The sequence below is a fragment of the Aspergillus chevalieri genome, chromosome 5, assembly GCF_016861735.1.
Source record: "Aspergillus chevalieri M1 DNA, chromosome 5, nearly complete sequence".
In the NCBI taxonomy this organism is placed as follows: Eukaryota; Fungi; Ascomycota; class Eurotiomycetes; order Eurotiales; family Aspergillaceae; genus Aspergillus; species Aspergillus chevalieri.
In genome coordinates, this window is record NC_057366.1 from 2,337,575 (window position 1) to 2,352,748 (window position 15,174).

A 15,174-nucleotide genomic window follows, 5' to 3' on the forward strand; every position below is an offset into this window, starting at 1 on the left:
AAGAGGAGGCCATGGATTAGATAGTTGTGAGAGTAGCAATGTCAATTATTTTATTTCACTTCACACAATCCCCAACAACTAGCACTCCAACCCCAGCAAGTGCCCTGCTTACTCCGTACGGAGTACGGAGTGTCTACAGGGGCACACCATTAGGGCAAAGACAAAAGCCTTATCACGTGCTCAAACCTACATTGTACTTTTGTCGTACTACTGTTTCGTATTTATCCTTCTTTAAGAGACAGGGATATGGATCCTGCTAATCACCTGAGCGAAATGCCATGTAATGCTCGTTGCAATTCAAATTCAAGGCTAAAAAAGAGAGAGCCAACCAACCTATACTAAACCTCGTAAACTCACACGGACTTGGAAACACATCAAATCAGGTAAAAGTAACTCGGCGGATGCAATGCAAAAACAGTAAAGGAAAAGCATCAACAACGTAAAATCAGAACAGAACAGATAAATGATCAGACAGCCTCCCAGGTTTGATATCAAGTACGTGAAAAACAACAAACATGAACACCACGCGTAAAGTCAAAAGATAGAAAGAGATGTTGAGAAATGAGACGGCCTCCTTTTCTTCGCAGATGATAAATGGAAAAGATATGATGAGAAACCTCCGATCAACGAAAACCAGCATGTAGACATCATCAGCATGAACGCGATAAATGACAAGAAAAAAAGAAGACAGATAACCACCCGAGATATAAGAACAATGTGCAGAAAAGACGATAAAACCAAACCACCGAGGTGAAATAAATATGCCCATCACCAATCCGGTCTGCGAGAAATGCAGAAGAAATCCACACCATATTTTCGTTTCTCGACTGCCGTGCGAACGAAAGACAGCATAAAGCGTTGAACCACCATGAGCTGGAATCGGGATTCGTCGTTCAGTCCATATAGCGCGTATCGAATACTCTCTTGTGCCGTTTCAATAAACTGGCAGTCAAGAAACTGCCGGTCCGGCCAGAAATGCCCATGATAACACCGCAACAAAGAAATTCAATCTCAACAAAATGCCCCGATAATAACGACGAACGAAGAAAATAAGAGCAAGGAAATTGCATTAGTGGGTCGCCCCGAATAGTTTATAACGCAGTGATAATGGATTTGGGGTAAAGGAGTATGATATATGGCATGATGGATTCCGTGTTCAGATCATGCAGCTCATGACACTTATGCTTCTCATTCCCATGGTCTCGTAGCAATCGAATAATATGGCATAATGCCGTCGTCGTGATTTTCTTTTTATTTTTTTTCTGCGCCCTCCGGTCCATGTAGAGTCGAATCCTCATTCCAATTCGTGTCGTGGGTCACGTTCTGCCGCATTAAACTTGTCGCAGGCCGAGGCTGATAGACCAGAAATTGGAAAATCCAATTCGTGTTCAATCGCACGATTTTACCGCAAGAAAACAAAGACGGTAACAATTATTGACTCTGGCGACAAAAGGCTGTATGACCAGCACACAATCCTCCCACATGGATAATTCGACAATGCCTTACCACCCACACTCGGTCATCCTCCGCATTGCAAAAGTATAAAATGTCTATTGGCTTAAGCCACGGCGGTTGAGAGCATTGAGCATGTCGCTGTCCGTGCTGGACCGGCCGGGGTTGTCATTGGGATTAAGCATATCACGAACGTTCAGGCCACCACCCCGCGACGAGGTTGGCGTGGAAGTAGGTGGAGGCGTCATAGCGCCCTGAGGGGCCATTGGCGGGTAAGGGGAGGTGTGCGGCGAGGAGGAGTGGCGGCTATCGTAGGGATATGCGGACTGCGGTGAGGGGCGTCGGTCATGCGGTGGTGGTGGCGGATAGTAGGGACTCGGGGCCGTGTGCGTCTGATATCCAGGGGTGGAGGTCGCCGGAGTGACAGGGGCCAGGTTGGTAGGATCCGGATATTCGAAGCCCGATGCAGAGCCACGTCGACCACCCGGTCGCTAGAAAAACATATCGCATGAGCATTACCCCAAAAATGCAGAAAAAAGTTTCGCATCAGGTGCAACTTACCTGGTCTGGGGGCATGGACGACGCAAGGGGCGGCGGAGCTGCAGCATAAGGTTGATGATACATTCCCTGTGGCGGTGGGAGATCAGGACCCGGCTGTTGTTGCGGTGGTAGGGGTTGACCATGAGCACCGTAGAGCATCACACCACCAGGACGGCCCTGGCTCTGCGCATTTCGCAGGTGAGGGTAGGCGGCATGGGCCGGAACGAAGGCTTGCGCCTGGGAAGAAACGGGTGTGAACATGCACTCCTGGTTGAAGCGGATACAGTTGCTGCAGCGGCCATCTTGCGAACTCTCAAACCCAGAGCAACGAATCTATCAATACCATGTCAGCGCCATGCGAACGAGCACACAATTGTAACCGAGTCCCAACGTTACCTTCCGTCTCCGGCAGTAGCGACAGGCGATAGCTGTACGCTGACGAGGGGCAGCAGCTTGGTAGACGACTTGGGGGGGAGGCGGAGGGGGTTGCTGAGCGTAGATATCGGGACGGTAGGTACCCGGGGGAGGAGGCAAACGATATGGGTCCTGGGGAGGACCCGGGATATGCGGATAAGTGGCAGCCATACTGGTCGGCGGAGGATACTGGCCAGGCGGAGGTGGAGGATATTGGTGGTCTGCGGTGGGAGGAGGATATGAAGCCGTGGGGTACTTTAGAATTGAAAAGCGATAAGAGTTAGCCATTGTCAGAGAGATCAGTAGAGTATAGCGGCAGCGCAACTCACAGGATACTGCGAAGCTGGGGAATAGTGAGCCGCAGCAGTAGCAGCAGACGGATGGTCTTCTGGTTGGGACCACTGGGGTGGAGGAGGATATTGGCCCTGACGATGAGGGTCGACGTAATCGTGGGGGTTGCTAGACATTGGGGGAGGACGATGCGCGCGAGACCGGCTTTATAGTGGAAGTGAAAGTGATAGTCGTAATAGTCGTCGGAAAGACGGGACGAGAGGCACGGAACGGACGGAGCCAGGCAATCAATCAATCACACGAAACGCACGAGGCAGGTTGGATGCGAGTCGAGGTCTTTTTTTTCTTTTCTTTTTTCTGTATAATCTTTGGGGTAAAAGAGGAGAAGGCAAACAGAAGAAGAACAATGGAAGTACGCGAAACACGGGACGGGCGTAATAATAAGCGCAAATAAGAATAATATAAGACCGGTATCGTATAGTAGAGACGAGGTCACAAAGACCGAGAATGCACCAAGTCAGAAACAGAAAGCAGCTCCCGGCGGGTGATTTGCAAAGCTAGCATAGCCTCATGGTCAGTTTTAGGCGATTGCGGGAGGGGGAATGACAGGGAGTCTAACAATTGCAGGTAAGTAGGTGGTGTTGAATAAAGAGGGTAGGATAGGAGAGAAGAATTAAAAAGAAAAGGAAAGGAAAAAAAAAAAAAGGAAGAAAGAGAAGAAGTGAAGGAAAGGACACGGAGGCCACGGGTTCGGCTGGGGCTCAGATAGCAAGACAAGATAGGGTAACCGCAAGTGGACCAAGAAAAAAAAAAGGGGAGAAAAAAGAACAGAAAAAAAGAAGAAGAAAGAGAAAAAGAAACGAACAGAGACAAACACATAAAAAAAAATTATGACGTGAGCGAGAGACTAGTTGGAGTGGCCGTCACTGATAGTCCTGGAGCCGCGAACAAGCGGTATGGTGGTATTGCAAATACGATTACCTGGCGTTACAATACAAAGTATTTAATGGAGAAAGCACCGAGGTACTTCCTTTATTTCTGTATTGATCATCTCAGACGGAATATTCTATCAATACTGGTCCGTCCGAGAAACGGCGGGCAAGCGCGTCAAGCGGTGGATCAGACATCATCCGTACTCTACTCTGTATATGTAATAACTATACTTTACATGGTGTACGATGGTCGATCTCGAAATATCAGTGTCATGTACTCGTTAATAATATACAAGAAAATACTCATGCGCATGCACAAGTACCGTTATAAAATACAGCAAGTACTTTGCAGAATCCCATAGACGTGGACGGGGTCCTCTGAAGACGCAACTAAAGACCGTCTGGATCCATGCGGATCAGCTGAATGCTCTCGGGTTGGGCGCCGTTTGGCAGTAAGGCAGGGGTCTGTCGGTCCAATCAGCCACCGCGCACGGGTCTGAATATATACAGCCTGCACTCCACTCGACCGTTAAGTGTTGTAATTCGTCAGTCGGACCCGAGCAGACGCAGCTAAAGGGGAAGGGCCGCAGCCGCAGGATCCAATCGGCGGGCGGGAAAATGCGGACGGGTAAAGGCGCGTGGAGCATTACGTATGTTACTGTATACTGTACCATAGCATTTACTGTACTGTATAAGTTCAGGTAGGTTAGAAATAATATGTACCATTCCCATATGGTTCTCTATAGCAACGAAGATGGCTTTATATAGTGCTGGAGCGGAAAGAAGTACTTGGCTAGCTGCCCATATGTACCTGGCCGAAAGCGGTAACTAAGCACCCTGCATCTGACCGGGCGCGCTTAGAAACCGCGCTGATTGTTCAAAAAATCCACTTTCCACTGGGTCCACGGTAATGCCCGAAATCCTTCACCAAAACAGGGGGAAGACGGGCCGTGGATGGTCAAAGTCTGTTAGCACTTGTAGCACAGAGTAGTATTCAGCTCTCTTTATAAGTAAAGCAGCTGTAATTGGTGGAAGTCCAACATGATATTAAATTGTGGTATCCCATTCTTCGATGATTTCATGTCGACTCTTTTGTCCCGAGTACCGAGTCGCAGCCCATGCCAAACGACCCATCTCAAAGGCCCGGGACACGCTAGCATAAACGGAACCAAGGATTGCTTACCTCTGGTTTCAGTCCACTTGATGATGATGCTTAGTGTACCAGTCCGCATACTCTGTACAGTCCCTTCCCTTCTCCCTTCGCACTTACAAAGCACGCTCGTCTGGCCCTACAACCCTCGTGGCATTTACATTAACTTTGCGCAGTTATGAATGGATTATTTGGAATAAAATAACCCTATTCTCACCTCGCCCTTGCATCCGGAGATCATATCAGGACGGCCCAGCCCGTCAGCAAGGACCATCGGAATGTTGAAGAGTACTGTACTTGCTTGTACAGGTACAGTTCAGTACCTAAATCAATCATCTCCTTACAGGCAATAATTATCCTTAATAACCCTATCACTGATATAGCCAGGCCCTAGATTCTTGCACTGGAATGAAAACCCATCAATAGAAAGACAGTAAGACCTTCGACTTGAGAATTACAAGTAGAGTACTGTAATGTACATTTTAGGTACCAGTACGTATCCTGTAAAAAACCAAGTCCACTTCTTAAGCGACAGCCGCGGCCCAACACCTCGGCCAGCCCCGATGCATCTCCATCGCGGGGCTGATTGGTGCGGAAATCTGACCGCCCGAACCGTATCTCTATCAGAGTACATACATTAACGTGCTTACAGTTGATATAATTGTACATCCAGCTGATATTTTGCAGGTCAGTACGCTACGATATCCTGACCTGAACAGTCCAGATCGGTGGAGGTTCGGTTCCGACGGCCCTTCTCGGAAAGCCCGAACCATGGAACGGGGAAATTGGGGCGGCGGATTTGCCTTCTCAGCTTCCTGTACCCCGTACCATGGATCGCACGCGGGGGAATTCGAAGAGAATCGCCCGGCTGGATCCCGAATAATGAACCAGATCAGGAAGGTATCAAGGTCTTAGCTGAACAGTAGCGGTGAACATAACCTGGTTCTTGGGCTGAGTTTCTATAGAGTAAGCGGGACAGGGAAGGAAAAAGTTCTCGAATAATGAATATCACTGCAGGATTCCATCATTCCGCGGGTGGAAGATTAACCTAAAACAAAAAAAAAAAACGGACATTCCCAGCTGAAATCTCTACACAGCCACAGTTTACGCCATGGCATGGTATGCACTCTGTATGGCTGGTTTATTGCCCTTTTTGCCACCGGTAGTTCGGCAAGTTTCGAAGTCGAACACCATAGACTACTCAGGAACGGGCGAATATTAATTTCTATGAAGCGCGAATGGCAATAATAATAATGGGAGAATAGTAATATGGCCACCATGCAGGGATCCTTAAACGGAAAAGACATCGAAGGGCGTTTCACGTCGTACCAATCAGATAGCAGAAGTGCCCTTTTCTGTACATGCACCTCTTTTGCATATTAACTAACAAAATAAATAAGAAAAAAGGAAAAAGAAAATCGAAGTGGAGGACACTAACTTTCCAGTGCTACAGCCCTGGGCCGCATTCTAAAAGCATGATTGGCCCGATCTGTTGGCATTTCCAGGTAACTTGCATTAGCGTGCCCTGTGGAATACGTCATTACAACGGTATTTTACTGTCAGGTGATGGGTCATGTGATATGTGATATGCCCGACATGAACCCCGCCTGGTAAGACAAACCAGTCAACAACGTGTGTTATACCCCTTTCAGGTGTCAATCCTCGTGCCATGCACGTGTGATAATACACCGATGCAGGTGGCTTGGTACACGAATACAGGGTTTGTAAATGGGGTAGTATTCGTTATCCGTCATCTGGCCAGGATGTTACTCGCTCTACAGGGTATGTACATGCTCAGGCTTGAGTGTACGGGCCGCCCCGATTCCGCGATCTAATGCATGAATATGTAGAGGGTATGTAGAAGGGAGTCTAGAGCACGGAGTTGGCATATCCCTGTCCAAGAACCCTGTCCTGGTAGTCTTGTACAGAGTATACGTATTCGTTGCTACTGTTGACTCCGAGTAATTCTGATGATACCTCACCTAGTCAGTGAATGCAACCTGGACTCGTAAGTATTATGTTTCACAGTCGACACACTCGAGTACAATGAATGATCATTCTAATATACTCCTCCTGTTGGAGTACAAGATTGAATACTTGAATACCTCTGGTACGGCGTACCGTGTATTTGAAAATTATAATACAAAAATACAATACCGTCTCGTATAATTTAAAATTCGCCACGTTTTCCTACCCAGTCGGCGCGGTGCATTGCCGTCCGCGTCTTCCGTTGCCGCCGACCCACTCTGTGGATACCGGGGCGTTCACTGTGTACAAGAACTTGCCATTGAATGTCAGCTAAAAGACAACGATTTCAGCCTCTTATCTATGACTCACTGCACTACAAAAATATACTCAATAGTACGGCATGGTTTATGTACAACTGCAGCCATACTCTGTAGAAGCACGGAGCACGGAGGACGCACTAAAAAAACTACCACGCATAATCGCACCCTGAACCATGGTTCAAACTGGACTCGCCAAAAAGCAAAATGGCCTCTTTTGCTCCAATTAGACGCCGCAAACCCTAACCTTCCGTTACGGCGGTCCGTAACCCCCCGGCCCGCACCCTTCTCGGCAGCCCGCAGGCCTGTTCGGTCATGTGACCCCCCACTTTTGTACAGTAATCGGGAGTCCGGAGTAGCAATATTACCTATACCAGGCGTATGATCCTGAATAAATGTAGCATTGAATATATAATAGCAACTCTTCAATAAATGTATTACTATCACATCTCTTTCAGCTTTTGCTTTATCTTCGTACTGACGGAGTACACAAAATGAAAGTGTCCGTGCTCGGCCGAATACACTAACACCACCACTAACTCTACAAGCGCGCCTGTTATTGACGTGGTGAAGATCCCATCCACTATTCTCACTAACATTTCCCCTCAAAGAACCCGCTCATTCATTTGCCCGCCAACTGACCTCTCCGAGAAAAAGAAAATATCTGTCAGTCTCGAGTCATGGTCATAATGAGTGTTTCTTGCTTGCTTACATGCGGTGTGATGACACCGCGTCTACCGGCCTGTCACCCGACATATTTTTTTATTCTTTTTGTTTCCGGATTTGGAGATGCGCATGAGTCGCTGGCATTGGACCTCAGATGCTATGTCTTCTCACTTATTTGAGGTGGGCCGAGCGGGTGTCACGAGGGTTTCGTTCCATGTTGGAGGATGAAAGAACAATAAGGGACAAAGCGAGCCAGCATTCAGCAAACATTTTCATTCATAATCCATTGGACCTGGGTAATGGATCAAACGACGCTCTCCATGCCCAGTGACATCCCAACATACGAGGTGCCCGCGGCAGCAGATCAACACGATCTACCAATCCCAAATGATACATACTAATCCCAATCCCACTCCCCCAAGCCACGGACAAGACCCCGACTGTCCAATACCAGCGCCAGATTTAGCAATCTATAATACACGCTATATATCTCTGGAATATGATGCATCCTTTCTCAATTTCCTTCATTTCTTTCATTTCTCGGAGTGGCTTCGACGAACCGGTTCATCTCTCTTTGTTCTCCGGATGGAGTAACGATCCCCATAATATACGCGTGGGTTTGGCGCCCGCGAATAAAGGAGTCATGGAGACTTTTTTGCTGATTCTATATTTAAAAATGATAGTTGATCTGTCTATTCGATCTTAGGGCAATCGGTAGATTGACTGAAACAAGCGCGAGAGTTTATTTTGCACGTACTGAGTGTTTCTACATAGCACGTAGTGTAAACATGGGCACCCAAATTGCGTTCTTTGGCAGACTCTTTACGAAAGTACTACTTGCTACAAGTACGGATCGGTAATAGGGCTAAATCGTATGCTGGTATTTTGTACAGCGCATATGCTATCATGAGAAGCGCTAGATGTCACGCGATAAAGACAAAGGCATGTAAACGCGATACTTCACCAGGTACAGCTCAATTCTTTCCATATACCAGTTAGATTTACTTTTTTAGACTAGACTAGAAATATTTATTCCAGACCTCGACGCATATAGTAGACCTAGATAGTACCAGTCGGAACACGGAACTCCTATCTCTGGTTCCAGGTCCCAACGAGGTAATCTTTGCGCTAACTCGTGTTAATAGAATATTTAGTGACATCGCGCATCCTCCCCCAATATAGAATGAGACGTGCCAATCTCTGTTAATCCCACCATACTGTACGAAGTAGGATCCAACATGCAGAAGAGTACCATACCCCGTAAGCACAATACAAACGCAAAACCTACTCGTACTGTACACATCATGGCCAGTAACAATGGTATCATGAGGCTCACAGCTCACCTCGTATCGATGACGGACACCGACACATTCCCGATTAGGACGTTGACGAGTTACACTAGGCGCGTCTAAGTGGAAACTTTGGCCAAGGTTAAACCAAGATCAAACACCGTGGTTGAGCATTGTGTACTCTGTAGAGGTCATTTGGCATAGTTCTGTGAATCTGTATTGTACAGAGGCTGAGCCGGGATGGACAACTGTCCTGATTGCAGCATGCAGTAATAGGGACTCCTCCACCCCGTCGTCAAAATTGCCCATAATCGTGTACCATACGCGGAGGTGCGTCTGTATTCCGGTCTGCAAAAAAGAGTTTTCTGGTTTTTCGTTCTGTAAAATAATGGGCGAAAATTGTAGACAGAGAGGGGGAGAAAAAAAATTGTTAACAGCATGTCCTGTGTGTGAGCAAGACCACACTCCCCACCGAACGAATGCGCACTCTCATAATAGGAAATGGATAAATGCACAGGATGGGGGGCGCTTTGGGCACGGATGCAGAATTTAGAAGAAGAAAATCTCGCGTCTATCCCATGTCCTCCGAAGTTCGTGGACGAATTCGCAAGCGTGCAGGTGTGGATAGCGTGTCCCTTGGAGGTCGAATGTGTGGCCAGACGTGCCGTGGAGCTGACGGCAAATCCGACGGGCCGACTGCGGCGCGCGGACAGCAAGCCATAAACAAGATGCAAGTCAGGACTAGCCGGACGGTGGAGAGGCTTGGGCTTGGTTAGGTCTCACAAGGGGCCTTGTCTTGTCCACTTCGATGAGTTGTTGGCTTCCGGGTTGCTCACTTCATTGGATCGCAACTGGCGGTAAGAAAGAGGGGAGATTTGGGAATGAGGAACCGAACCATCGAGGAGGGTCAACAGTATCAATGTCTAACGCCATAATGGGAAACGGATTATCCTACAGAAGTTTCAGACAAACAAACCATGCCTAGAGCGTTAAAATCTCAGTACCAGAGCAATAGGACATCAAACAAGTATGGGAAAGGGAACATTCACAGCATTTTTCCTGTGAATGCATTCCCGAAATCTCTCCAGCAGCCAAGATACCCGCAAGACAAAAAACCAAAAACGAAAAAAAAAATAAAAAGAATAAAAACTCAACTCTATCTCATAAACGATCTACTCGTAGTAATTAAGCGCCAAAAGAAAGCTCAACTGCTTTGGTTTTCGTTCAAGGACTCTTCTCCTTCTTCCGACCCAGAGCTGGGCTCTTCGCCCACCGGATCGGGCATGACGACGCTATTGAGATACGTCACCTGTCAATCAATCACATGGGGGTTAGCAAAGACCTATCACAAGAAGAGGAGCTGACATTCCCGGCCATCGTTCAGTAGAACCGATTCGACGACGGTGGGTAAGGGATGTCACACCGCTGAAGTGGCTGGGAAGGGATTGATGAGGGGAACAGTGTCCTTTTTTGCAGGGGTGGCTAAGGCCAATAGACGCGGATTGTGGGCAGGCGGAGGGGGCCAAAATGAAAGCCAAAATCACAACAAAAGGTGGCTGGAATGGCTTACAAAGGGTTCCATGATGCCAATGAGACCTGCTATTCTCTCCTGCACATTGGCATTCATGAATTCTGAGTCGGAAAGAGGCCTTCCGATAGTGAAGCTGCGCAAACGGAGCAGCTGAATATTCTCATTATCAACATCATAGCCCTAGAAAAACAGAGGAGGGTTTGTCAGTATAGTCCGTGGAAAAATAATAATAATAAGATAGGGATGGGAGTATCTGATTTGCGCAAAGTCGAGTAAGCGACCCGCTTGGTGCTGTGTAGAGGAGATGCTGAACCATGGAAACAGATGAGACGGCGCAGAAAAAACTCTTCATACTCAAACCCAGTGGGACAGTGGGAGGTCATCATTTCCTCTTCCGGACTCCCAAGGAATAATGGGTTGCCAGAGTTTTGAGGCACAGAGATAGAGGCTTTTGTCTGTAAGGGGCGCGCGTGGAAAACGGTGGTCAAAAGGGTCCTGACACGGCCGGAACGATCCGCGGCTGCGCTTCTACCAGACGTCGGGCGATGATAGCTATCGACGACGTCCTGATAACTGCAGGAAATCATCTCGAAAAACAAATATTTCCGTTTGCACGATAATTCCCTTTCGCACGATGGCTGGCAAATTCTCGCCCGGGTCTTGTGACGCCCAAGCCTAGCCTGGACTACGTGCGCTTATCGGCGAGAAACCATCCCAAAAATACGCCCACGACATCGAGAAACACAGTTCAGGAAGCTCGCCGGACCGTCCAGATGGACATTGATGTCTTTTGGTGCCTCTTCGAACGACCATCGCAGATGGAACTTCTTCCGGTATTCAGAGCCAGCAAGTAGACCAACGACAAAGGTCTTGACGACGCACGCGCGCCCCGAACGAAACAGAACCTATGGAGATTCGACGTCTTCGTGCCTCATGATAATAAGGATGGGGGATGATGGATAGCTTGGAATGGATGCGACAAAAGAAGATGCGATCATGCGTGTTGAAACAGCAGGGTTGGTTAGCACTTACCTTGGGCTTGACCTTCAGGGCGCTTTCCTTGTTGTGATCAACAAATACTTTCACAGCTTCCTTTTCGTCGTCGGGTATGCCGTTGAGAATTTCACGCCGCATCTCAGGCTCTTTCAGCACAGCCATCAGACGAGATGAGTTTTGGTCGATATCCTCACGAAGAGCTGCGAGCGCATTCGCTTCGGGATTCCAAAGCCCAGAACCTACATATCGTCAGCCTTGTCCTTCATAATATGCGGTGGAAGGGTGTTGAGCAAGTTAGACAGTCTTTCGATTCGAATGGTCGGCGTCGCTAGACCTAGGTACACCGAACGGGATCGCAAATACAATACTCTTGGCTCTCTGGGACAGGGTGCATTGTCGGAAGAGCATCCACGCGCATTGCGTACGCTATCCAAGACTGGCCTTGACACAGGGAAGAGGCGCCTTGTTTTGGCTAAGACTTACCGACAAAGCAGGAGCCGGGCTGCATATGAACATAGTAAGCAGCGTAAGGGCCTTTCTTACCCGTACGGGACCTGTGGAACTTAGCTAACCTTCAATTGCGTATAGATGAAGAAACATCTTACCAGGCAGCTGAGAAATGCGTCTGTTTCTGGTCAGCTCAGTCCATTACACAAGTACTCAGACGGGGAAGGCGGCATAGAAAGCTCAAAACACTTCAACTGAACAAAAAGGTCAACATACCTTATACGGAGTAGGATTCTTGCTGAACCGGACATCCCTGTGTATGCGGAAGATCTGAAGCGAACACGTCAATATTAATGTGGCTCCTTATTCTCCACGCCTACACCGATATTGATGGGTCACCACTTACCAAGTCCTTAGCAGGTAGTTCAGGAATTGTGCTATCCTGCTCAATTATGTTCTCAGTGAGACTCTCAACAAAGGATTCCCAATCCTTCTTTGCAGCCCGGAAGTCGGGATCGTGTGCTAGCAATGTCTGTCAGTTGAAACTGGGTACAAGTCCATGTTTGTCAACACGTTACCTTTGAGCCACTCTCTTTCGTTGTTCTTTGCAAGGTCTTTCAAGAAGAGCATCGTATTAGGATGCATGGTGTGATCCTGATACGGTACGTCACCGGCATCTCTGGCCTTGGGCTTCTTGATGAAAACCTCTTTGCCAGGACCCAGCCCCGTCTTGACGCCTTCCCTCCACAGCTCCTTGTTAATCAATGATGTGACCGCATCATCCTCGACATCGCTGCGCTCATCCTCGTCGTTCTTGGTGCTCGAGTCGCGGCCTTGGGCCTTTTGCTGGCCTCGTTTACCTTGCTTGCTTGACTGGCCCTTCTCCGCTCCATGGTCCGTGGAAGCAGCACCGGGAGATTTCAACTCCGGCGTCTCCGAGGCGTCCTGACTGTCTTCGTGGGCGGATTCATACACAGAGCCCTCCCGCTCAGAACCGTCTTTAGATTCGGAAGCCTCGATTTCGCAAGTCTCTTGTTTGAAGTATTTGCTCTTTTTGGCGGTGGTTTTGACCGACTTTGTGTCGGCGGTAGTCGAATTGGAAATGCATTTTGGCCTTTTGGACTCCGTCTTTTCGGCGGAGAATGTGTCAGGCGCGCGCCTTTTTGGTGCCGGCGCTGGAGCTGCCGCTGACGCGGGAACGGCCCGAGACGATCGTCGAGGCATGAGTAGTAGCACTCCGATACAGTAGTAGAAAATAACAAAGTAAAAATATTGTAGACCCTGAATCGCCCAGTGCACACTTGTGAATACTTTCCGAGGGATATTCGTATATAAGCAGTTATACAAAGTCGAAAGGCAAGAAAGCGCTGGTTAATCGGAAGTTCGAGCACAAGCAATACGGCGGTTAATAACTCTCCGGACCTCTTTCAGTGTATTCAGGGCGTCTGAAAATAGACATTCAAACTTTCAGGCGATTCAAGAAACGGGGATAAAGGGAGAGACCAGGAGGCTGGTAACTTCTGGGGCGACCTTTGCGTGGGAAAGGGCGGTTTCGCCGAACCGCTCATTAGTGCGCTCCGAAACGAATTTTTTCCCGTTCGAGGTTTTTCTTTCTTTTTTTTTTCTGCTAGACGACATGATGTTCAAAGATCGTTGATTTGGGATAATTTAAAAGAAAGAGAAGTCAAAGGAGGGTTTTCATCTGTGTCGATTCTTGAAATTCCTTTGTCGACCTGGCATTCTTTGAGCGACGTCAGCCCTGTTGAAAAAAAAAAAAAAAAAGAGAGAGAGAGAAACAAGAAAAACGAGAGATACCAGAACGAAATAGAATAAACCAATAATTCGTTCTCCTTTTACTTGACGAGCCTGTGTATAAAGAAAAACATGGCCAATACCACAGAAACCATCCCAGAGGCCTTTGAGACTCGCAAGCGCCAAATCCTCGCAGACCTCTCAATCCCAGAAGCAGAATACACAGATCTATCGCCCAAAGGATCCGTGGACGAGGGAGTCCGCGATCTCATTCGCGACATCAACGCACTGCCCGGGTTGGTGACGACCAGTAGCTGTGCTGGGCGGATCAGTGTGTTTCTGGAGGGGAGGAAAAAGCAATCTCAGAAACCCCCGCAACAAGAGCAACAACAACCACAGCAGGAACAGCAGCAGCAGAGACAGTTCGCACCATCTGGTGGCAAGGGTGCTGGACGATGGTTGTATGTCTCGCATGAGCCTCTGAAAGAAGAGATGAGGAATGGTCAATCACTGCATGGGTTGTTCGGGCTTGTGCCGGGAGATGGGAGACCACCGAGGAGGCTGCAGGACGAACAGGTCCAAGCCCCACGTCTTGTGCGCTTTCATTTTGAGCCCATGGTGTGTTCTTTTCTTTTCCTTCTTTCATAGCATATGCTTTGTTTAAGCCGTAAAATGGTCTTTGTATGAACTGACATGCCTAAAATAGATCCTCCACATCATGACCGCAGCACTCCAACACGCAAACCCGGTTCTGTCAGCTGGATCTAGTTCGGGTTTTCGAGAAAGTGGTCTGCAGAGTCTGCGCTGCTTGGAAGACAGCGAAGGTATCAGCCCAATTGTTGCTATCCGCTCATCGGGTCTTTCGCTGGAATCCATCATTGGCTACTGTGACGATAGCAGCGAAGATGATGGTGGCGAGCCGGTTATCCACAGCCTGGTTACAGAGGAGTATCTAGAGATGCTGGTTGCCATTTCGAATGAACGGTTCTCGGTGAACACAGAGCGGAAGGAGAGATTCCGAACAAGCCTGCTCGAATTGTGTTCATCAGAACAGGCTCGTGACTCGAAGACAAAAGGGAAATCTAAGCCTCCTGGGTGGGAAGATCCTGAGAAACGAAGAGAAAGGAAGAGGGCTGAAGGGCTAATGAGGAAGAAGCTCCTCGAGAGCCAAGCAAGCACAAGCGATGAAAATAAAGATACAAAAGCTACAACGTCAAATAACTTTTTATGAAGGCAATACGATCTTTACGAAACGCCAGTAGTCGTGTTACGAGATTTAATGCAAGCAATGATATTGGCATCTAATTCAAAAAATGGTTCCATGCAATCTGACCCCCCCCCTCCCAAACCGGCCAACAAGAACCAGTTAAATCTTCCTCCTTAGTAAATCCAACTTAAATATGCAGAAAATGCTTCAAACCTAAATAAT

The 15,174-nt window shown here is 48.0% G+C and overlaps 4 protein-coding genes across 4 annotated transcripts; 1 reads left to right on the top strand and 3 right to left on the bottom strand.

Moving 5' to 3' along the window:
• Positions 1-445: 445 nt before the first annotated feature.
• Positions 446-769, bottom strand: ACHE_50827A (uncharacterized protein; the record flags this gene model as incomplete). The annotated part of the gene is made up of 1 exon (XM_043280587.1): positions 446-769. One exon carries the CDS (start codon positions 767-769, stop codon positions 446-448), a length of 324 nt encoding a protein of 107 aa, XP_043138151.1.
• A 781-nt stretch (positions 770-1,550) lies between these two features.
• ACHE_50828A (Zn(II)2Cys6 transcription factor domain-containing protein) lies at positions 1,551-2,873 on the bottom strand (the record flags this gene model as incomplete). The annotated part of the gene is made up of 4 exons (XM_043280588.1): positions 1,551-1,943; positions 2,014-2,325; positions 2,389-2,661; positions 2,736-2,873. The coding sequence occupies 4 exons, from the start codon at positions 2,871-2,873 to the stop codon at positions 1,551-1,553; spliced, it is 1,116 nt and encodes a 371-aa protein (XP_043138152.1).
• Positions 2,874-10,223: 7,350 nt separating this feature from the next.
• ACHE_50829A (DUF2461 domain-containing protein) lies at positions 10,224-13,217 on the bottom strand (the record flags this gene model as incomplete). Its single annotated transcript, XM_043280589.1, has 8 exons — positions 10,224-10,328; positions 10,590-10,730; positions 11,583-11,785; positions 12,030-12,100; positions 12,152-12,171; positions 12,270-12,323; positions 12,400-12,515; positions 12,572-13,217. 8 exons carry the CDS (start codon positions 13,215-13,217, stop codon positions 10,224-10,226), a joined length of 1,356 nt encoding a protein of 451 aa, XP_043138153.1.
• Positions 13,218-13,877: 660 nt separating this feature from the next.
• Positions 13,878-14,976, top strand: ACHE_50830S (tRNA wybutosine-synthesizing 3 family protein; the record flags this gene model as incomplete). The annotated part of the gene is made up of 2 exons (XM_043280590.1): positions 13,878-14,363; positions 14,452-14,976. The coding sequence occupies 2 exons, from the start codon at positions 13,878-13,880 to the stop codon at positions 14,974-14,976; spliced, it is 1,011 nt and encodes a 336-aa protein (XP_043138154.1).
• Positions 14,977-15,174: the final 198 nt, after the last annotated feature.